The sequence below is a fragment of the Biomphalaria glabrata genome, chromosome 3 (genome assembly GCF_947242115.1).
Source record: "Biomphalaria glabrata chromosome 3, xgBioGlab47.1, whole genome shotgun sequence".
NCBI classification, from domain to species: Eukaryota; Metazoa; Mollusca; class Gastropoda; family Planorbidae; genus Biomphalaria; species Biomphalaria glabrata.
Window position 1 is genome coordinate 37,397,296 of NC_074713.1, and position 22,624 is coordinate 37,419,919.

At 35.4% G+C, this 22,624-nt stretch overlaps 2 protein-coding genes across 13 annotated transcripts in view; one reads left to right on the plus strand and one right to left on the minus strand.

The window, feature by feature from the left end:
* The first annotated feature begins 1,051 nt into the window (after positions 1-1,051).
* LOC106079824 (mitochondrial import receptor subunit TOM20 homolog) lies at positions 1,052-17,891 on the plus strand. Its single transcript, XM_056024870.1, has 5 exons — positions 1,052-1,523; positions 4,295-4,341; positions 5,446-5,527; positions 6,879-7,021; positions 17,441-17,891. Exons 1-5 carry the CDS (start codon positions 1,400-1,402, stop codon positions 17,525-17,527), a joined length of 483 nt encoding a protein of 160 aa, XP_055880845.1. The 5' UTR covers positions 1,052-1,399; the 3' UTR covers positions 17,528-17,891.
* A 419-nt stretch (positions 17,892-18,310) lies between these two features.
* LOC106079823 (RAC-gamma serine/threonine-protein kinase-like) overlaps positions 18,311-22,624 on the minus strand; it is a 34,951-nt gene continuing 30,637 nt past the window's right edge. For all 12 annotated transcript variants that reach the window (XM_013241046.2, XM_056024861.1, XM_056024862.1 and 9 more), the window contains one exon: positions 18,311-22,147. In XM_013241046.2, coding sequence (XP_013096500.2) covers positions 21,896-22,147 — 252 coding nt within the window. In that variant the 3' untranslated portion in view covers positions 18,311-21,895. The remainder of the gene's footprint in view (positions 22,148-22,624) is intronic.

The window sequence follows — 22,624 nt, forward strand, 5'->3', positions numbered from 1 at the left end:
AAAAAATCTCTGTTGTTTTTTTAATTCAAAACCCCATTTAGCTACGGTAATATAATTTAGTAACTGTAGTTTGCTTTAGAATAATATTAAAGATAGAGGTTTTCCACCTCAAAACGCTCTGTAGGGGGATTTTAAACTAAAATTCATCTGGAGAGGTTTTAAACTTAAAAAAAAAAGCCATCTGTTGGAGAGGGGTTTAAACTCAAAACCCCCAATTGAACTGGCTACGCTTAAATAATTTTAGTGTGTAATTGCTTTTTTTATATTGAAGAGGTATTTTTTAGCATCAAACTTCTCTGAAGGGGGGTTAAAACTCAAAACCCCTTTTGGCAAGGCTCATAGCATTTTGAGTGCGTAATTTGCTTTTTTTCTTACACTGAAGATGTATTTTTTAGCTTCAAACCCCGCTGGCTGGGGGTTTAAACTCAAAACCCCTTTTAGCTACGCTCATAGATTTTACAGTGAGTAATTTGCTTTTTTTTATATTGAAGAGGTATTTTTTTAGCTTCAAACTCTACTGAAGAGGGGAGAGGTAAACTCAAAACCCCTTTGGCTACGCTCATAGAATTTTTAGTGTGTAATTTGCTTTTTTTTTATATTGAAGAGGGGGTTTATCGTAAATTTTGGAGGGGGTTTTTAAATCAAAATCTTCTTTAACTGTGCTCTTAGAATTTGTGGATTGTCGTTTGCATTTTTTTTTGTTTTGCTTTATAGAAGCCCTAGGGTAGGGGGTTTTAAACTCGAATCCCCCTTGGTTGTGCTGGTGCAAGTGATGGTTTAGTATTAAAATCTCACCTAAAATAAACAAAATCAAAGCAAATAATCAGTCATTAAATTCCGATCCCCCCCCCGGCAGGGGGGTGGATTTCATTTCGGGACCCCCCCCTGGCTACGCCCATGTTGTATACCCTAACCCTCTGAGGTCTCAGGGTCAAAAATTCATTATATTACATATATATGTTATCTTATACATTATTAACGTTATAAAAGAGAAGTATAATTACGTCCTACACGTAAGCATGTGTCATATTGTAGGCATGCATGTTTATCAGTCGTTGGTTTTCCTGGCTGATTCAGGACAATTCAGATAATCCATTTCATGCTATATCTATGGGCGTAGCCAGGATTTTTTCGGGGGGGGGGGATATATATATATATATCCAAAACTTTTCAAATAATACCGGACATCTATTGTTAAAATTCTAACGGAAGATCTAGAAATGGATTTAGATGATGTAGTTTGATATTGTGACAGAAATCTATTCCAAGCCATGTATAATGTTAAAACCTCACAACAGAAAAGAGCTATTTCCTTTCATGTAGCGGTCAGCAAGACTGAAGTTGTTTGTAAAATCTAAATGAGTAGAAAGTAGAAAATATTAGATTATATTAATTTATCATGCTGTCAAGAACTACCATAGGGATTGCGGCCGCAAGTGCAGGAATTTGTTTTATTGGTTATTGTTTTTATTATGATAGGAAACGTCGTAGTGATCCCGACTTCAAGAAAAAATTAAGAGAAAGTATGAATTATCATTATTAAATCTCATTGTGATTATGAATCAAAATGATGAAACTTTTAATTTTACTTTTATTCTTTTAACATAAAAAATTCATAGATTTAGAATCTAGATGAGATCTAGATCCAAATATTGTTAAGTCTAGTTAGACTAGAGTATATAGAACTTTGTCAGCATCTTATTAAATAAAGTCTAGATTGTGTAGATCTAATGATAAATCTAAATTCTAATCTAGACTATAGTACTATAGATTTAGATCTAGTCATTCTAGATTCTAGAATTAGTAGAATCTAGTATAGATCTAGATCTAAAAGTTTAAAAGCCTAAACTGTACTAAAACTACTCCTATTCTTATATCTATATACTTAGTGTCTTAGTAGCGTCTAGATCTAGCATCTATATTGTTACAAATGTCCAGTGACAGATAGAGGTCACAACTTGTGACCCCGGCAAGATGACACTGCAGCCAATGTTTTCTGGAATCTACATGTATAAACAAAGACAGGATGTGACGTTTCCTCATGTGTTATTCCAGAGGATACTAGCCATGTTTGTGCAACTTTGGACAAGCGATTAGGGACTCTATATAAGCCAGAGAGTTAATGTGAAAGTCAGTCGTATGGAGTCGTGAGTGAGCCGTTACAGTCGAGACAGACTATGTAAGACGTGTGCGGCTCTGTGGAAGAGAAATGTGTACGACTCGATGCAAGTTAACTAGGGTAGAGTTAACTGGAGTGGACTACTGTCGTTAAAGTCTATACAGCGAACTACAGTGGACTTGAGCCGTTACAGTCGATACAGTCGATGTAAGACGTGTGCGGCTCTGATTCGGTAGACTTGAGTACGACTTGGTTCAGCTTTGGGAGACCTGGAGCGACACTGGGAAGTGTGTCATTGGTCTGTTCTGTGGAATATGGCTCGAGGAAAGTTGAGAAGAGATGAATTGCAACGAAGTGAAGAGATGAATTGCAACGAAGTATAGCTAACTGTAAACTGACAGATATTGTACAGTCTTCTACGCTACATGTTACAGTAACGAATTGTTAGAGTTAATAGTCATTAAAGTTATATGAAACTGAAAGTTTAGTCGTCAAGTTCTTTGCTGTGTTTTTATTTGTGTGCCAACTAATACATCTAGCCAGAAAATTCAGAAATACGTAACAATATTTATATTATATACTAAAATCCTACTCTGTCTAGTCTTCTATAGTAAATAATAGTATAAGTATAGATTTAGTTACTCTATACGCTATAGTTATTAGTATTGACATTATACACTAATTATAGATTAGATTTCTAGATGTAAATAATAAATGAATGGCTCTCATAAGATGATGACGTTAATAATAACTTAATAAGTGAAGTCAAGTTGAAGTAAAAGTCTAAAAAATAGATATAGTGAACAGTTGAACAAAGAATATACTAGAACTAGATAGATCTAGAATCTAGTAGCCATTGTAGTAGATTTTCTAGATAGTCACAACCCCTAGAGATCAACTTGTACTCTGTAGATTTATAAATTTAATTCAAGATCTAAACAATTATAGATCTATATATTATAGATCTATTATATAATCTATATATCTAGACAATATCAATTTTAAATTATAATTAATAGTAGATCTAGAATAATCTAAATTTATAGTATAGAATAAATAGAATTATAGTAATAGATCTAGATTTATTTATAGAGCATCTAAATTCAGACTAAATCCATATATAATAGATCTATATTATATCAAGATGTTCAATAAACTGAATTATTTCTGCTATAATGCTACTTATCCCTAAAATTCTTTTTTTTTCTATATCCTGTTTTAATTAGATTATATAATAATAGATCTATAGATCTATGCTTCTGCTAATAAACTATTTGTACACAACTATTACCATATATTCTCTAAGCTTAAAAGCAAGGAATCTCAGAAGGGGATATCATTGACATAAAAAGCAGACTAGTGTTACAAATCGTAACTCTGGATATGAACCTTAAGTATTCTTTTTAGCATTAATAAAACTGAACACAGTTATAAGTAAACCTAAATTGGTATACATATAAAATAATGCAGACATGTAGTGCAATACAGCAAGAATAATAGAAGTTTAATTTTATATAATGATAGAATTAAAATAAACTGCTGAATAAAAAAAATTGACTATACATTAGAAATTATTGGATGTCTCAAATTTAATAATATTTCTTAGTCCCTAAAAAAAGTCTTTCCATTTCCTGATAATGTTGTGATGTAGCTATACTATATTTTACTACTATTATATAAAGGCTCACATTCATTTTGTTAACAGTTGCCAAGAAGTTATCATAAACATAAAAATTCAAACTAATCAGCCTTGCATCATTGAAAATATCATCTCTTTAGATATTATTAACAGCTTTCTCTAGCTTCTTATATCTAAGGCTTTAAGGCTGAATTTTTAGTATTCTCCTGTTTATGTTCAGGATTAATAGGTTAAATTTCAGTCAATACTTTTTAGTGACACATGACTTTTTAAATCCAGCTTTTGTTCTGGGTGATTCTTATGAACAATACAGGCATGGCTTTGCATCAGAAATGTATGCTCCCTGGTCCTAGATCATTTTGAAATGTTGGAGTTTGTTATACCTATGCCTTTTCATCATTTGTTTCTTTTCCTCAGATTTTATTATTTTTAAAACAAAAACACACAATTTTAATCAATATTTATTTTATATAATAGCTATTAAGAGTTTTGTTTGATGTTTAAGTTTCTTTTTTCTTTTTATTATTCAATTATAGGAAGAAAATTAGCAAAAGAAGAAAAGGCTAGAGGTGGAGTTACTAGGGTAAGTGTATAAAGATATTTTATATAATGAACACGATAACTTTTTAAAATGTATCTTCTAGCTTATTTTTCATTCCAATTATTACACTTGCACTACTTCCTGTTTTAAGTTCTTGGTATTAGTTTCAGTTCTCAGATCTACTCAAATTTTTAAAATGAAAACTTTGGTCGCATAAGGGAAAAAAATTGTTACAAATTTTTTGGACATTTTGGAAAGTAAACTAATACAATTATAAGCAGTAGCAGCAGTTTTTAAATTTTACTGTAAGAAGAGCTCATTTTTTATCTGAGAATTTTTAAAAACAAAAGTGCCCATACCCTAGTGATTAAGCTCATACCCAGGAAATTTATTATTTTTAAAGCATTATTATATTCTAAAGGTATTAAAAGTATACATACTTTTTGAAAGCAGACATATTGTTCTATTTTTTAATGTTTATTGAATTAGATCTTAAATTTTTATATTTTTTTTTGCAATTTTATTTGTTAGAATTTAGACTTGCCTTGCCTAGGGTATGTTGAGGATTTTTCAAACCAGAAATCAGAGCTAATGGGTTAAAAAAAAATTACAAATTACATATTTTCTAAATTTTTTTTTTAACAAGCTAGAATTATTAAATATATATAGTATACAATATATATCTCTCTCACATATATTTGCATAAAATGATAAGCCACATTGATTAATGGACAATATTAGAACCAACACAACATTTAGATTTCAAGTGGCATAGCAATAATTACAAAATTAACATTTATCCTAAAAAATTATATTATTCTTCGTGACAAAACAATATTTATAAACAAACACACATATAAAACATAGATATGTATTATACTTTGTAAACACATAATAAAATGAACATTTATCACCAAATGTATGTGCCAAAATATCATGCTTCATTAATAATATATATATAAAAAAAATACAATATATAATAATATCTATATTTTTCTGCCAAATCTTGTAATTTAAAAAATAAAAGTAACAGTAGTTATCAATGGATCAATAGTTAGCTTCCATTTATTGAGTTAAGGGTTGACAAAGTAATGCCTTAACCTTGAGAAGCTTAAAAAAATCCGTAAATTTTTTTTTTTTTTATAGTTACCTGACTTAACAAATCCTGAAGCGATGCAAAGATTTTTCTTACAAGAGGTACAGATTGGAGAGGAGAAACTTGCAAGTGGTAACTATAATTCATTGTTTTTGTACAATTTTTACTAAACACATACATTGTTAACTTACTAAGGTCATCAAGCCTGACTTTTTTGGTGGGCACCACTTGTATGAGTTGCATTTTTTGGTTTATTCTCTAAAATTTCAATCAAATTAATACGTTTTTACTTTTTTATACTATTGTACATTATAATGACGGTACTTAAAATGAAAAGCTGAAAACAATAGTTAGTGTACAAATCACTCACGAAATTTGATGTTAAACATTTTTGTGATTGTATTAACTCTGTTGGAAATGAATTAGTTGATGATTTCTTCTCCATAACTCTGTTGGAAATTAATTAGTTGATGATTTCTTCTCCATAACTCTGTTGGAAATTAATTAGTTGATGATTTCTTCTCCATAACTCTGTTGGAAATTAATTAGTTGATGATTTCTCCTCCATAACTCTGTTGGAAATTAATTAGTTGATGATTTTTTCTCCATAACTCTGTTGGAAATTAATTAGTTGATGATTTTTTCTCCATAACTCTGTTGGAAATGAATTAGTTGATGATTTCTTCTACATAACTCTGTTGGAAATGAATTTGTTAATTTCTCCTCCATAACTCTGTTGGAAATGAATTTGTTAATGATTTCTCCTCCATAACTCTGTTGGAAATGAATTTATTAATTTCTCCTCCATAACTCTGTTGGAAATGAATTTGTTAATGATTTCTTCTCCATAACTGTTGGAAATGAATTTGTTAATTTCTCCTCCATAACTCTGTTGGAAATGAATTTGTTAATTTCTCCTCCATAACTCTGTTGGAAATGAATTTGTTAATGATTTCTTCTCCATAACTGTTGGAAATGAATTTGTTAATTTCTCCTCCATAACTCTGTTGGAAATGAATTTGTTAATGATTTCTTCTCCATAACTCTGTTGGAAATGAATTTATTAATTTCTCCTCCATAACTCTGTTGGAAATGAATTTGTTAATGATTTCTCCTCCATAACTCTGTTGGAAATGAATTTATTAATTTCTCCTCCATAACTCTGTTGGAAATGAATTTGTTAATGATTTCTCCTCCATAACTCTGTTGGAAATGAATTTGTTAATGATTTCTTCTCCATAACTCTGTTGGAAATGAATTAGTTAATGATTTCTTCTCCATAACTCTGTTGGAAATGAATTTGTTAATGATTTCTCCTCCATAACTCTGTTGGAAATGAATTTGTTAATGATTTCTCCTCCATAACTCTGTTGGAAATGAATTAGTTGATGATTTCTTCTCCATAACTCTGTTGGAAATGAATTTGTTAATTTCTCCTCCATAACTCTGTTGAAAATGAATTTGTTGATGATTTCTTCTCCAGGGGATATCGAGGAAGGTGTTGAGCACCTGAGCAATGCTGTGGCTGTATGTGGCCAGCCACAACACTTGCTCCAAGTTCTACAGCAGACTCTACCACCTCAGGTGTTTACTTTGCTAGTACAGAAGTTACCTTCTGTTGGAGCGGTAAGATAATTTGTTAATTAATATGTATATAATAATAAATCATCTGATATGATACACATTGAAATAACACAAGCCGGATATGGCCTGTGGGCCTTAGTTTGTAAATGAATGATCTAGTGCATTGAATTTAGCTCTATATCTAACATGGCGAGATGTTCCCTTAAAAATTTTAAAATTTTCACACGAAAATGAAAATGGGGTTTAGCCGACATAATTATAGCTACTATAAAATACTTAAAAAATAAGATTACCTGATTTGTTAAAAAGCTTCCATTTTTGATAAATTTAGGTATTTTTTTATTTTTAGGGTTCTCCGGTTGTGGGAGGGACATTTAACATTCACTAAGGTCTCAGTTGTAATCTAAGGAATGTTCTTGTCAAATTTTATCCAGCTTGATCAAATGGTTTTGATTCCTATTTGGGACATACATAAAAAAGTGTTCTTGCTTTATTTATTAATCATATGTACTAAATACAAATTAGCCTGCAAAGCTTTTTTAAAAATCTACTTTTATTGTTATGGAGCCTTTTCTCTTCTATAAGTCATTTAGAGTTTTTAAGATTTAGAATTACCACAAACAAAGTAGATCATCAATACAAAGCATGTGATATAAAACAAAAAAAAACAACTTTTTTTAGTTGACAAAGCAGTGTGAAGTAGTAGAAATGTGTAGGGATCCATCTTTTTAAAAGTTCTACTAATCCATGGATGCAAGATCGCCGGCTATAGCCGGCAAAATCGAAGTAAAAAAAAAAAAAGCTTGCCGGCAAACGCCAGTCCGACTGATTGCCGGCTCTGTATCTGACTTTTTTTTTGTTTTTTCACATTCACGTTTTGATCTTTCAAACTAAAACTTAATAAGTCGAATTCAAAGAAAGACAGGAAGTTACAATTCTTAAGTTACGGCGCATGCGTTAATTTCCGAATTTTCGCTTTGTATCAAAAACGTAAACAAAAGTTAGAAACAAATCCGTATGGCCCCGGCCTGAGATGCCTAATTTACTAAGTAGATCTAATTCTAATAAGTTTGATCTGCCGGCATAAAAATTGAAACCAGACCTAGAGGCTAGATCTAGTCTAGAGATCTATTTCTACATTTAAAATGATTTTAGAAGTTGAACGTGAAAATGCGAAATTACGTACCGTATCATTGCCGTATGAATAATGATAGTATTATTATTGAAAGTTATAAAACTTATATAGATAATAATAGTCTTGGCTTTTTTAAAATAAGTTTTTTATTATTAGATCTAGAATCTAGATTTAATAAGATCTATACTTTACTAGTAGAATATTATATCTATCTATAAGGCTATAGACTTCTATCATCTAGCATTTTCTATTACTAGATGAGTGATTAGTGTCTAGATCTAACTTTAAGATCTAAATCTAGAGGATATAATTTGGATTTAGGTCTAGATCTAGTCTAGACCTAAATCTAGAGAAAATCTAATATCTAGTCAACTCAGCTCTAGTCTCGGAAAGTCTAGACAAGTTGAAGTCTAGACTTAGACTCAGAGACTATTGTATGTATAGATCTCTAATACTTAATACTTACTAATTTCTTTATTAAACCTAAATATAGATAGGTGTAAATTTATGGATCTGCTCTGTTACTATTATCATAGAATAAAAATGACATCGCATAGATCTCTAGATATCTGGTATAAAAATCAGTCTAAGTACTCTAAGCTACTATTAGTGAGAAGATCCAGTTAACTAGTTCTATACTCTGTCAGCCAATAAATATTTAGATCTATTAAGTCTTCTATTTGAAATAGAGTTAACTTTTAACATAGGTGCTACAAAGTTTTATTTGTACTAATATAGTAGTAGTACTAGTTAGGCCTATCTATGTGCATATTATATATAAAAAAATGAAATGTTCAAACATACATGAACATTATAGTAATTTAAGTAAAAGCTTAAAAGCTTAGTATTTATAGTTTGTATTTAAAGATATATATATATACACACACACACATATATATATATATATACACACACACACACATATATATATATATATATATATTTATATATATATATAGCGGTAAATGTTTTATTTATGTCGTGAAGATATAAGAGACATCATGCTTGCAGGTTTTTTGGGGTTGCCAACCCCTCCTTGCAGGCAAAACGGGGCTCTGTTGCTTGCATCCATGTACTAATCCTACAGGATTATTGTAAATTTTAAAACTAGTTTCTAACAAGCTAAATAAAAAAAAAATGTAAAAAAAATCTTATATAAGGGGAAGAACACTTTTTACAACTATATCTTTCAGTAATGTAGAAACTATTTTTCCTTTTTGATATTAAAATAATTAATTGACTAACTGATTAATAAATAATTTTCAGAGTTTTAACTTGATCCTAGAATGGGCGTGGGAGAAATCATTTCTAGACAGTTCTCTAAGGAGACAAAAACCCAAATATATATCTCTGATTAGATAAGAATTCATTTCCCTGGTCGGTTTCAAACAAAATAATTAATTACCAGTAATCAATTGACTAATTGGTAAATTTTAAAATTGATACGTGCATTGTCTTCACCAATGGATAATTTGATTTGAGATAGGGTGTGGGAGAAACTTTTTACCAAGACAGAGTGAGTTGATATTAGCTTTGTAAAAATGTTTTTGATGATCAGTTTCCTGTAAATCCTTTTTAAACCAAGTCACAAAAAAATATTGGAAATAAATTTTCTTATCTTTCTTAATATAGATCTCCAATTTATATTGAACCTTTTAACATATGCAAATAATTTATACATTCCAAACTAAAAAAATATTACTTTATAAAAATTAAAGACTTCAGTGGAACAATATAAAAATAACTACCACTAAGTAATATTTCATGGGTTATTGTGTAGTCTTTATTTTGTACTTTTATTTTTCTGTATATTGATTTGTGTGAAAGAGGGTTTGGTGTTCCTAGACTTTAGATTTTTCTGGATGTCTTGCAACAAAAACGGTTAGCCTATTTTTTTTCGTTCAAACATTCTTCTCAAATAATCATTTAACCATTTCACCACTAAGCAGTTGTCAGAAACTCCCCCATCCCTAAGAGAAGGGATATAACTCTGTATCAGTTATTTTAAAAAATCAAATTTTTTTACTAAAAAAAGAACTAATAAAACCTAACAAAAACCTTATTTTTATAATAGAGAAAAATAGACCTGTGGTTAAGCATCATGTTTGAAGTCATAAATAGGCCTACAGAGCTCAAAAACATTAAAATATCATGTCATATTTAGTTGCCTTCCAATCTCCCATTAGACAAGATCTAACAATCAATATTGTATCTAGCATCGATTTTTTTATTCATTTTTACTACTGTCTGTCTCAAATGGCTCTAAATCACTTACCCCAATCATTATATCTTTATTCTACAGCTGAAACATTAATATTCCCTTTAAAATCTTATTCCATTAAAGCCTACACATAAGCCTAAATATGTTCCATTTTGTAGGCTGGCAAAAAAAAGGTAATTTTCAAAAAATCATATAAAATCCATTCCATCATGCTGCAGATACCAAATAAACACCTAAAAATAGTGTCTCTATCACTCTAGGTCAGAGTTTGTAAAGGTATAAATAGTTATTTAAAAACTAGCAATGCGAAACAACTCAAAATCGTTGATTGCCGGCGACTGTAGTTGTCAAATGGTTAACTTGATTTTATGAGTTTGTTCCTTAGGGTGTATTTTTACTTCAAGGTATTTCTTTTCTGAAGTTCTATATATATAAGAAAAAACAGACCTGCTTAATTTTTTGACACAAGGCATACATAGTCATATGAACAACAGACCTACTTAGTCTTTTAGCAACATGCCTAAATAGTTTTTTCTGTGCTATTACGTGTATTTAAAAAAAAATTGTACATGAGAGAATTAAAGTTAAAGAGAAGAAGTTCTGACTACACATAGCTCCTCCTTTGTAATAGAAGATGAGCACATTTCTCATGAACTTGAAGATGACTGTAAAGTCCAATGCTCACTTGGTCAGTTGCAAATAGGCCTGCTTCCTCTCTTAGCTTTTTGTTGGTTTAGAGCTCTTTCACCCTGGCTACTCTTCTTGCTTCAAATCTCGAGACTCCGAGACTCACAGCTTCATGCCATGAGGAGCAATCGAGAGCTAGTGCTTCCCAGCCGTGAATGTCAATATCACACTCCTTGAAGTAGCTCTTGAGGGTGTCTTTATAGCGCTTGTATTGACCCCCCCCCCCCCCTCAGAGCGCTTTCCTGCACACAACTCCCCGTACAGAAGTCCTTTGGGAAGGCGATTGTCTGGCATGCGGACTACATGTCCCGCCCTTTGTTCAAATGAATATGAAACAAAAAGTTATAACCGTCCCGAGACATGACGTTAAACTGCGCTCCTCTTTCCTTAGCACTTTTGGAGCTCAAAAGTGCCCTACTTCTGTTCTATCATTGTGTCTGCCTCCTCTTTTCCTAAGTCTGCCTTCATTGATCATCACACTGTCTCCTTAACTTTAAATTCTCACTACGTCCTAGACCAGTCCGTTTGCCGTGGACTGCGACGGGTAAGGGGGGATAAAGAGATCCTGGTGTTTGAGTGGTGGCTATCTGAGGATAAACCACAACAACACAATACTTTGGCTCCAAGTTCCCCTAGACCTGAGACCCAGATGGCCCGCTCTGGGTCAACCGGCTGGTCATGCCGAGCTACCAGCATAGGTCGTCGACCTATGCTGGAGGGCGGTGGCTGGAGGGTCAATCAGGGAGCTGCTGTATTGGACACATGTCCGATGTAGCAGCTGACTGAGTATAGCACCTGTGTAGCCCTGGCGGGCTCATTCTGGACATCCGAATGGCCCGTCCCCTTGTTGGACTCGATGGCGGGTGGGGAGCACAGATGCCGAATTAACCAAACTATATATGGACCAAAAAACACACACAAAACTACTTGCCCCAGACCTATGTCTGGGCAAGAAACGACGAATTGACGATAAAAAAGAGGAGGTCGCAAAAAGCTGTGCCACCTGGCCATCATTTCTGGTGGTTAGATGCACAGAGGAGGGAAAAAGCCTGACCAAGTTGAGCCCTTTTATTATCTATAAGGGACTCAAGTCAGTAGTGGGAGAGCCCAAGAGTGTGTCTAAGCTACACAAAACAATGGAACTCCTTGTAGAAGTAGACAGCAAGACACACTCTGATGGGCTTTTAAGATGCAGAAGACTCTGTGATCTCCAAGTGGAAGTCATGCCACACAAGAGTCTGAACACCAGCAGAGGTGTAATCAGCTCTAGGGACCTACTGGAATGTTCCGAGAAGGAAATAGTGGAGGGCATTGAAGGAGTCACCCATGCCCGGCGCATTACCAGGCGCAGGGAGGGTGAGGAGGTCAAAACCGCCACTATTATCCTCACATTCGGAACTAGGACACCGCCAGAGTATGTGAAGGCAGGATACCTACGAGTTCCAGTGAGGCCCTACATACCTAACCCCATGAGGTGCTTCAAGTGCCAGGGTTATGGACACGGCGCGGCAGTCTGTAAGAGGAACACTGTGTGTGCCAGATGTGCTGGAGAGGGTCATGAGGACAAGGGCTGCACAGCCCAGTTCAAATGCCCAAACTGTCAAGCTGGCCACTCAGCCTACTCCAAGGACTGCCCTGTGTGGAAACAGGAGGTTGCCGTGCAGGAGTACAAGGCAAGAAACGGATGTACCTTTAGCCAGGCGAAATCGGCTGTACTGGCCCTACCCAAGGGTCAATTCGGCTTGACAAAGACCTACGCCCAGGCTGTTGCTAAGAAAGGAAGATCCATAGCCACACAGACGGACACATTGACCCCACCACCCCCTCCTCCTCCCCCAACTCAGAAGAAAACACCGCCAAAGAACACACCTCTGAAGAAACAAGAAAGCCCTGTTGTCATGCTAAAGAACAGGTTCTCTGTGCTCGCTGATGAGAGCATGGAGACTGAGCAGCATGTCAAAACCAATACTCCGGGAGAACCCGGAGACATCATGTCTGACACAGGTTCTCCTCAGAGAACCCAGCCAGACACCCCAACCTCTACTGAGTTAGAGGTTGACCAACTCCCTAAGGGGAGAAATCAAAGCGGAGAGGATGCCCGAGGTGAGAGAGGAGGAAATAACCTCCGCTCTAACCAGAGGGATCTCCCCTCTCCAGAGAGAAAGACTTCCCCCAAAAGGGGGTTGTCCTCCTCTCCATCCAAACCCAAGAATAAAAATACCAAGGTCACTGGAATAAAGGGAAACCCCCCCCGGGGGCCTCCCAAGGCCAAATAGCTCCAAGTAGGTCATCTAGAATAAGCCATGGATTCCAGAATTGTACAGTGGAATTGTAGAGGCCTCAAGGCCAATTGCGAGGAAATGCAGCTACTGATGGACTCTGAGACTCCTGTAGCTGTCTGCTTACAGGAAACATTTCTAAAAGATTGCATCAGCTTCCGAAGCTACCGTGCTTACACCAAGAATGTTGAGGATGCAGAGAGAACATCAGGTGGAGTCTGTATCCTTGTGAAGGATAGCATCCCCCATGAGAGGGTAGAACTACAGACCACACTACAGGCCGTAGCAGCTAGGATAACCCTTCACAAGGTTATCACTTGCTGCAGCCTGTATCTACCACCAGGCGCTCCATTAAACCGAACAGACATGGAGGACCTATTGAAACAACTCCCCCGGCCTTATTTAATCCTTGGGGATTTCAATGCCCATAACACCATGTGGGGATCCAACAATACCGACACAAGAGGTCGTATGCTGGAGGATATCTTCCTCCAACATGATTTATGCATACTTAATGATGCATCACCGACCTACTTGCACCCAGGAACTGGATCATTCACATGCATTGACCTCACCGTATGCGTCCCCGGACTTCTGGACGACTTTAAATGGTCAGTTAGCAATGATCTACGGGGAAGTGATCACTTCCCAATCATCATTACTAACAATCTCCCTTCATTGGGACGACCTCAGCGGTGGAAACTGAATAAGGCCGATTGGGAACAATTCCAAAAAAGATGCTCTGAGGATATCACAGAAAATATCCTCCATGAACAGAACCCAGCTGATACCTTTGCTAGCAAGCTACTAAGTATAGCCAGGAAAGTTGTACCCCTAACCTCTGCAAATCCAAAACGGCCTAGCAAACCATGGTTTGATACAGCTTGCAAAAGTGCTATTGGTGATAGGAAAAAACGACTGGCTGCATTTATAAAGAATCCTTCCCAGGAAAACCTAAAGCTATTCAGGATAGCTAGAGCAAAGGCTAGACAAACCATACGGTCAGCCAAAAGGAATTCCTGGAGAAGTTTTGTCGGCAGTCTGGATGCCAAAACTTCTGCTAGAGCGGTTTGGAAGGCAGTAAGGCGAATCAAAGGGAAAGAATCAAATGCAATAGGGCATTTGAAAAATCAAGGACGAACTGTCACGTCCCCCAGAGAAATAGCTGACTGCCTTGCATCCTCAATAGCAGAAAAATCATCCACTGCACACTACACGCCAGAGTTCCAAAAAGTCAAAACCAGGGAGGAAAGACACCCCATTGATTTCAGGTCAGAGAACAATGAAGACTACAACAAACCGTTCTCACTTGAAGAACTGAGGGAATCGCTGGACAAGTCACATGACACAGCGCCTGGAGAAGACGAAATCCATTACCAGTTCCTCAAGCACCTTCCCGAACCCTCATTGGCAGTCCTGCTAGGGGTCTATAACTGTGTGTGGCAAACAGGCGCTTTCCCAAACAGCTGGAGGAAAGCCACAGTTATACCGATACCTAAACCGGGAAGAGACGGCTCTGACCCAGCTAACTATCGACCAATAGCACTAACAAGCTGCATCTGCAAAACCATGGAAAGAATGATTAACAGTAGGCTGGTCTGGTACCTGGAAAGGAATAAAGTGATCTCAAACTACCAGTGCGGATTCCGGCAGGGGCGGACAACAACTGACCACCTGGTAAGGCTGGAAGCTTATATTAGAAATGCATTACTCAGAAGAGAACATCTAGTAGCTGTATTCTTCGATATAGAAAAGGCCTATGACACAACCTGGAAACATGGCATTCTACGTGACCTGGCGCTTATGGGGCTTAAGGGACACCTCCCCCGTTTTGTGGAGGAATTCCTGAAAGATCGAAAATTTCAGGTTCGAGTGGGCAACTCCGCTTCTGACACTCATGACCAGGAAATGGGTGTACCCCAGGGCAGCATTCTGTCAGTCACCCTGTTCAACATTAAAATAAATAGCATCATAAATGCGCTGTCCCCTGGCATAGAGTGCTCTTTGTATGTTGATGACTTTGTCATTCTTACTTATGGGAAAAACATGAACACCTTAGAAAGGAAATTACAGTTATGTTTAAACAAAATTCAGGGTTGGGCAAACTATAATGGTTTCAAATTCTCAGACTCCAAAACAGTTAGTATGCATTTTTGTAATCTAAGGGGACTCCACCCAGACCCTGAACTATTTATACACAAAAAGAAGATCCCTGTCGTGAAAACTACAAAATTTTTAGGCCTCACCTTAGATTCCAAATTTAATTTTCTCCCCCACATTAAGGAACTTAAGAAGAAATGCCAAAAGTCATTAAACATACTAAGAGTACTCAGCCATACGGACTGGGGAGCTGACAGAGATACCTTGCTGCTGCTCTATCGGAGTCTAATTCGATCCAAGCTAGACTACGGATCCATAATATATGGAGCAGCAAGGAAGTCGTACCTAAAAATACTGGAACCAATACAAAATGCTGCCCTGCGTCTCTGTCTCGGCGCGTTTCGTACATCACCTATCCCAAGTCTCCATGTGGAGGCTGGAGAACTCCCCATGGATATAAGAATGAAAAAGCTTGCAATGCAGTATATAGTCAAGCTAAAATCCAACCCCACGAACCCTGCTTTTGACTCCATATTTAACCCCACAGAGGTAGAATTATACAATCGAAGGCCTAACGTCATACAGCCGCTGGGCCTTCGAATGAGAGAACCCATCCAAAATTTAACCCCACCCATTGACCAAATCTCTAAAATAGAAACCCCTCAGAATCCTCCTTGGCTAATGAATAAACCCAAATTAAATTTATCCCTCCTTAATTTCAAAAAAGAAAATACAGACCCAAGCATACTACAAGTCCACTTTAGGGAACTGCAGGAGAGCTACGGAGATTGTGGCACCATCTACACAGACGGATCCAAAATGGAGGGAAAGGTCGCGTGTGCCTGCTCCTTTCGGAACAAAACAATCTCCCGTAGACTCCCCGATGGCTGCTCCATCTTTACGGCCGAATTGCACGCAATATTGCTTGCACTTATGGCCGTAAAAGCATCAGAAAGGAGGAAATTTATAATCTGCTCCGACTCCAAATCTGCATTGCAAGCTTTGGGGCGGATGAAGACTGACATCCCATTGGTACATAAGAGCCTGAAGCTGTTGGACCTAATAACAGCCGACCGTAGGGATGTCACCTTCATCTGGGTCCCCTCCCATGTTGGCATTGAGGGAAACGAAGCCGCAGACAGAGAAGCAAAGAGAGCCCTAAATCATGCGGTGTCAGGAACCCAAATCCCCTACTCGGACCTGAGACAAAGTATTGCCTCTGCCACCTATCGAGAGTGGCAGAACCGATGGGAGGCTGAGACTCACAGTAAACTCAGGCAGATTGTGGCGGATGTCAGGTGGCGGCCCACATCTAAGGGTCTGACAAGGCGTGGTAGCACAACCATGTCCAGACTTAGGATTGGCCACACCTACATCACGCACTCTTTTGTACTGAAGAGAGAGGAGCCCCCACTTTGCGAGTACTGTGACTCTCGCCTCACCGTGGAACATATCCTCGTTGATTGCCCCAGATACCAGGATGTCAGGGCGAAACATTTTAGAGCCACTAATCTAAAAACACTATTTAATAATGTCGACCCTGGGAAGGTACTGGGCTTTATTCGGGAAGTGGGGCTATCTACGAAGATGTGATTTCTGAATTTGTGAACATACACTATCTACATTAGATTTTTACCAAATATTTAAATTTTTACTACCTTTACTATTTTAACTGTGAATAGACCTTAATTTTAATTATATTACTGTATAGAATCTGGCCCTTGCTGTTTAGAGAGAGAGTAGTCCTTAAGGGACTGCAGGCACGACATGGCCTAAATTGTGCCGATGTGCCTCAAATCAACAAATCAAATCAAATCAAACAAAAAGTTATATACAAAGTTCTGTACAGTCTACTACTTGTAAATGGTATTGAGGTTATAGTTACATTTTAAAGGAACATATACATTAGTTGACTATTTCAGAAGGGCCTAAAGAAGAGATTATTCCTGAATGTTGTCTACTAAATGGCATGGCTACTAGAGAAAGTATATTCCTTCATCTAACTCTTGTTACAAACAGAAGACATTGATTTCTTTCAGAGGTTGGCAATGGCTGGTGCAGGAGGTGCAGCTGGTCAAGGACTAACAGAGTCTACCGGTATGGTGATTGATGAAGTGGTGGACTAAATGTTTTGTGATGAAGTCAAGTGACTTTGTGATGAAAGAAAGAACAAAATGAAAGCCATGCAACTCTTTAAAATAACATCATGTGTACAGGAAGAGGGACAAGGACTGGTGGTATCCACTGGCCACATAAAGTCTTCTTTCGCTAACTTTTTTTTTTCAGTATTATTGATTCCTCAGAAGTTGATCAACCAGCAAAAAAAAACAACATCACTTAAATGCTTATTTTGTTTTATCCTCTTTAACATCAAAGAAGTTATCTGCTCTTGGGTGTATTTTGTTCTTATGTTTATCTGAAGGTGTGAAACTGTGTGGACCATGTTAGTTGTATTATATATCATTAAATCATTGTTATTTTCTCACCAACCATGTGGGTTACATCTCATTTTTTAAAGACTCTTTGTTGTGTATTTCTGTCATTAGTCTGTGATGTTTCGTTTAAGAATCCATTAGGAGGTTTTAGATACTAAGTTAAAGTAATTCGCAGCATTCTGAAAAATAGCATTACTGAGTTGATCACTTATAATAGTTTGTTGAAAAGTTGTGAAGTATAATATTGATCAAACAAACTATACTTACTAATTACATCAATACTTTCTGATTAGGCTCCAACAAGTACTAAGTCAAGATGTAGTAGTCAGCTGTTTTTATAGCCTTTAGTTTGAATTCAGTTGGAATACAATATAATTGAAAAGAATCTGTTCTAAATGTCACTAGCATTTAAAGTTTCTAATGACTTGCAAAGCAAGCTAGCTATTTTCTAAGTAACTAGACACAGACACAAGGTTTATATACAATAATATACAATTTTATTAGAATAAACAGTGCAGTATTTTCATAAACAATAGTACAGCTGACTTTTTAGTCACACTAAATAACAATGTACAATTCAACAAATCAATTTTACCACAGATTTATGCTACTGTAGGTCAATATTTTATTTTTCGAAGTACAATTTTCATTTTTTTGTTTGTTAGCAACTATACAGTTACACCAGGAGATGCTGAAAGTTACAAGCCCAGCCAAGCTTAAAAAATTCATTCAATTTAAACAATTTGTTTTAGTTGCTGGGGCCTAAAAATATACCCTGAAGATAGTTAACATTCTTATCTTTTCTTTTGAAGGAACAGCTGTAAATGATAAGAAACCAAGTTTCTTGAATCAACACAAAGACATTATATTATGTAGACAAACCATGAAGAATAGTTATTGCCCATAAATTGACCAAGACCTGCTTCTATGAGTAATGGGAACATAACTTGAAGAGCTGAAACCAAAAGTTTTTACACAATTGCAGCTGCACAAGATTTATATAGGATTTATTAGAACAGGGCAACTTGATCAAAGCTTTCTTATTGCAAACAATGCCTGTTTAGTCAGCTGTAAATAATGACACCTAGTCAACTGTTTCATTTAACATGCGCATACACACACAAAGGGTACATTAAATAAATACAATTTTACATGACTAATTGAAATAGTAGAATGTCAAAAAAGAACAAGACACATATTTATACACATTTACATTATACATACACTACTGAAATTTCAGACCTCTTACAAATCAGATCCTGTCTGGATAAACAAAATAAACCATGAACTGGGGATTGCATGTTCAAAATTGAGAAGAGAACTCATCAGAATTATTGTTTCTTTCCTTTCAGATGTCTTGATGTTTTTATTCTTTATTGTATTCAAAAACAACACCATCCAAGTAATTTAAAAGTAAAGCAACATTTTTATCATTTATTGGTAGAAAGCTGTCTAATTAAAAAAAAAAAAAAAGGCATTTTTTAACATTTCTGAATATTGTATCAGATTTACTTAACAGAGATGTCTTTATAAACTAAAATTTTCATAAAGGATTAACTTTCCCTTCATTTTAGTTTGAAGTCATGTAGGTTACTTTGTAACATCCCCAACATCATTCAACCTTCACAGACAAAAAGCATGAAACACATTAATATAGGCTCATAAGCAAAACAAATGAGACAATAAACCATTCAAAGTCATTGTTATGTCAAGTAATTTGTTCTCGAATCATTATGTCAAATAATGTTCTCCAATCATCATTATGTCAAGTAATCTGTTCTCCAATCATCATTATGTCAAGTAATCTGTTCTCCAATCATCATTATGTCAAGTAATCTGTTCTCCAATCATTGTTATGTCAGCTATATAATCAAAAGTAATTCAGAAATGTAACCAATCCATTACAAGATCCCAATTGTTTACTTAATGCTATGGATCAGCATGAAACAGTTTCTACTTCATATTGACAAAAGTTATGGAAGCCAATTTTATGCTCTTTGACAAGGCAAGACAATTTATTTTGATTAATGGCCTGATTACTACCAGTACTCAAGACAAAACCTGTTTGTGCTAAACTGATTTCTTAAGTAATGCAGCCACATGCTGTCCACATTGAAACCAAAAAGTACACTACACCACATGGGATAATTGGATGTTTCAAAGTATTGACAGTGTGTCAAACACCAAACTTGGATACAGCTGATCAGTGACTATTATTATTATTACTTTTAAGTGAGCATTTTCTTTTTAAATATCCCTTTTGATGGATATTTATTAGGTTTCCTAGTGTATTTTTTGTTTACTTATTTCAATCTGGGATTTAATGAGAGAACTTGTGAACCTTTTGAGATATCCATCTCCTGTATAAGCTGTTATGTCATTCATCCTTGTGGTTACAATCACGCACATGCATACATTGACATTACTTAACATAAATTAAAACAGTCTTTCATAAACATGAAATTCACATAAATTAACTTCCAGTCTATAGAACAATGTGTTTAATATAACCAACAGTAGGCTTTGGTTTTCACCGTGCCCTTCAATAACATCTACTATAGAATATATGCTTCCAGGCTAGATAAACTGTGCTAGCACACCCTGATAGGTCTGTCTATAATAAGGATAATTAGCAGTGGATAGATCAGATAGAGTGAAAATAATGAACATAACAAGATCAGCTTACATCAATATGTTCTCACAGATCTTAGTAAGTGTAGCACAAAACTCAAACATACAATAATAGATTAAAGTATTTCTCAATCAGATATGAATTCTACAATTAAAAAGACTTCTCTTGAGAAAAATAAAATTATGTAGTTTGTTTTACAAAACAGCATAAAAATCATCTTGGTGGTTTGTGAGATTTTCAATGAATGGTCTTCATAAAATTCTAAAATGTGTAGAGCAAAAAGATATATCCAAATCAATTTGTCATTCAGAGAATATTTATGCAAGTGTATTTAGAACTAAAGGTTTTGTCATTAATATTAACACAAAACAAATGGCAACGGGAGGGAAAAAAAATAGACAAGAGACCATGAATGTATAGAAATATTGTGGCGTTCAGACTGTGAATCTATCAAAAGGAACGTTTGTATAAAATTTCAGGCAAATCCCTTAGGTAGTTTTAGAGATCTCTTGATATATTAGTGAATTAATCAATCAGTGGTATTTTTGCATTTAAATATCAAGTTTTTTACAAAATATTGTTTTCTTCTAACCAATTCTCTAAAAATATTTGTAGAAATCATTTGTGAGAGTGAAATAGTTGGCCTAAAAACAAAAGCTATTGTACGTTAATGAGCTGTGATGAGAGAATGTAGAAAATACAGGTATTAGGATACTGAACTAAAATTTAAAGAGTAAAACCTATGTGTCTGTAAGTAGGTTAAAAAAAAGGAGTTTAGCACCAGTAGTTTTGAAAAATTAACACTTGAATACAGAAGTAGACTTCAAATTTGATTGTGGTTTCTAGGTAACAATTCTAACAGAAAACAAAAATGCTAACTCAGAAAAAATGTTGCTTTTTGGTTTAAATTCTGTAGAGAAAGTTTTAGTTGCTGGTGTATAATTTGTACAAAACTAATGAGGTAGAGAGGCCCATTCAGAAATACTAAACTACTAACTTTGATCATTAGTGTCAATAAGAAACAAAAAGTTAGCTACAAAAGAAAGATGGAAATATAAAGAACTTAGAAATGGAAGGCTTTCATCACAAAATAAACTTAAGCCATATATATATGCTCTATCCCTATAAATCAAGTTTTCCACTAATTACTGCAAAAACCCATCTATTGTGGTAGAGGTTTATATTTTAACATGAAATCTTAACCTAAATTATCAGTTCAACACAGAAGTATTTAGTGCTGAAATTGTTCACTTCTATCTTATTTTATAATTGCAGCATCAAGGTGAAAAAACAATACAATAACAATTTTATGATTTTGTTTAAACAGACCTATATATTACAGATGTTTCCAACTTACCATAAACAGTGGTTAAAGAAGAAAAAAAGAAAAAACAAGTGTCACCGGCTCTAAGTGTGTGTTGAAGGTTTCAGAACATTTCTTGTGTGCTGTGAGCAGCAGAGGAAGTACTTAGGTAACTTGGGTTGCCATAACTGTTCCGGCTGCCTTGATAAGAGAACTGGTCAAAGTAAGGAAGCTGACCATCCTCGGCAATGGGGTCCAGCCTGCTGCACATCATGTGAGAGCCAGGTGTGAAGTGGACAGACTCCTGGGCAAACTCTTCAGGGATGTACTTGGTGTCCCATTCATTCTCCACTTCAGGCTTCCAGGGTGGTGGGATCTAAATCAACAAGGACACATGGAACTCAAGAGCCAAAGATTTGAACATGAACACTCCTACAGCAAATGAAGGTCTAAGCATGTCAATAGAAATCAAACATTCCTAGCTACAGTTCCCTTATACAGCTACATACAGAGGATTAAAACTATCACAACTAGAGAAGATCATACTAATACTAATGGTCTTGATGCCTAAACACAGCCCACCATTTTTTTCTAAATATATATGAAGCAAATTTTACTTTTTAGGTAGAGTTCAATGTAAGGCAAAATATACAGACCTATATTTTGTTAGGGACAAGAAGAACCCCAAGATTAGAGCCTATTGATGGACTGGTAGAATACTATGATTTAATGTACACTGCACATTGTTGGCTTCTTCTTTTTTTTTGTTCTCCAAAGCTAAGTCACACATATCTTTAAAGCTGGTTGGACAGAAACTTCACCTCCCCCCCCCCCCCCCCCCAGACAAAAATAT

Excerpts from the sequence above, each read along its gene's own strand:
- LOC106079824 (XM_056024870.1), top strand. The coding sequence starts at position 1,400 with ATGCTGTCAAGAACTACCATAGGGATTGCGGCCGCAAGTGCAGGAATT. Across the intron at positions 1,524-4,294 it reads CAAGAAAAAATTAAGAGAAA|GAAGAAAATTAGCAAAAGAA; the intron begins GTATGAATTATC and ends ATTCAATTATAG. Across the intron at positions 7,022-17,440 it reads AGTTACCTTCTGTTGGAGCG|AGGTTGGCAATGGCTGGTGC; the intron begins GTAAGATAATTT and ends GATTTCTTTCAG.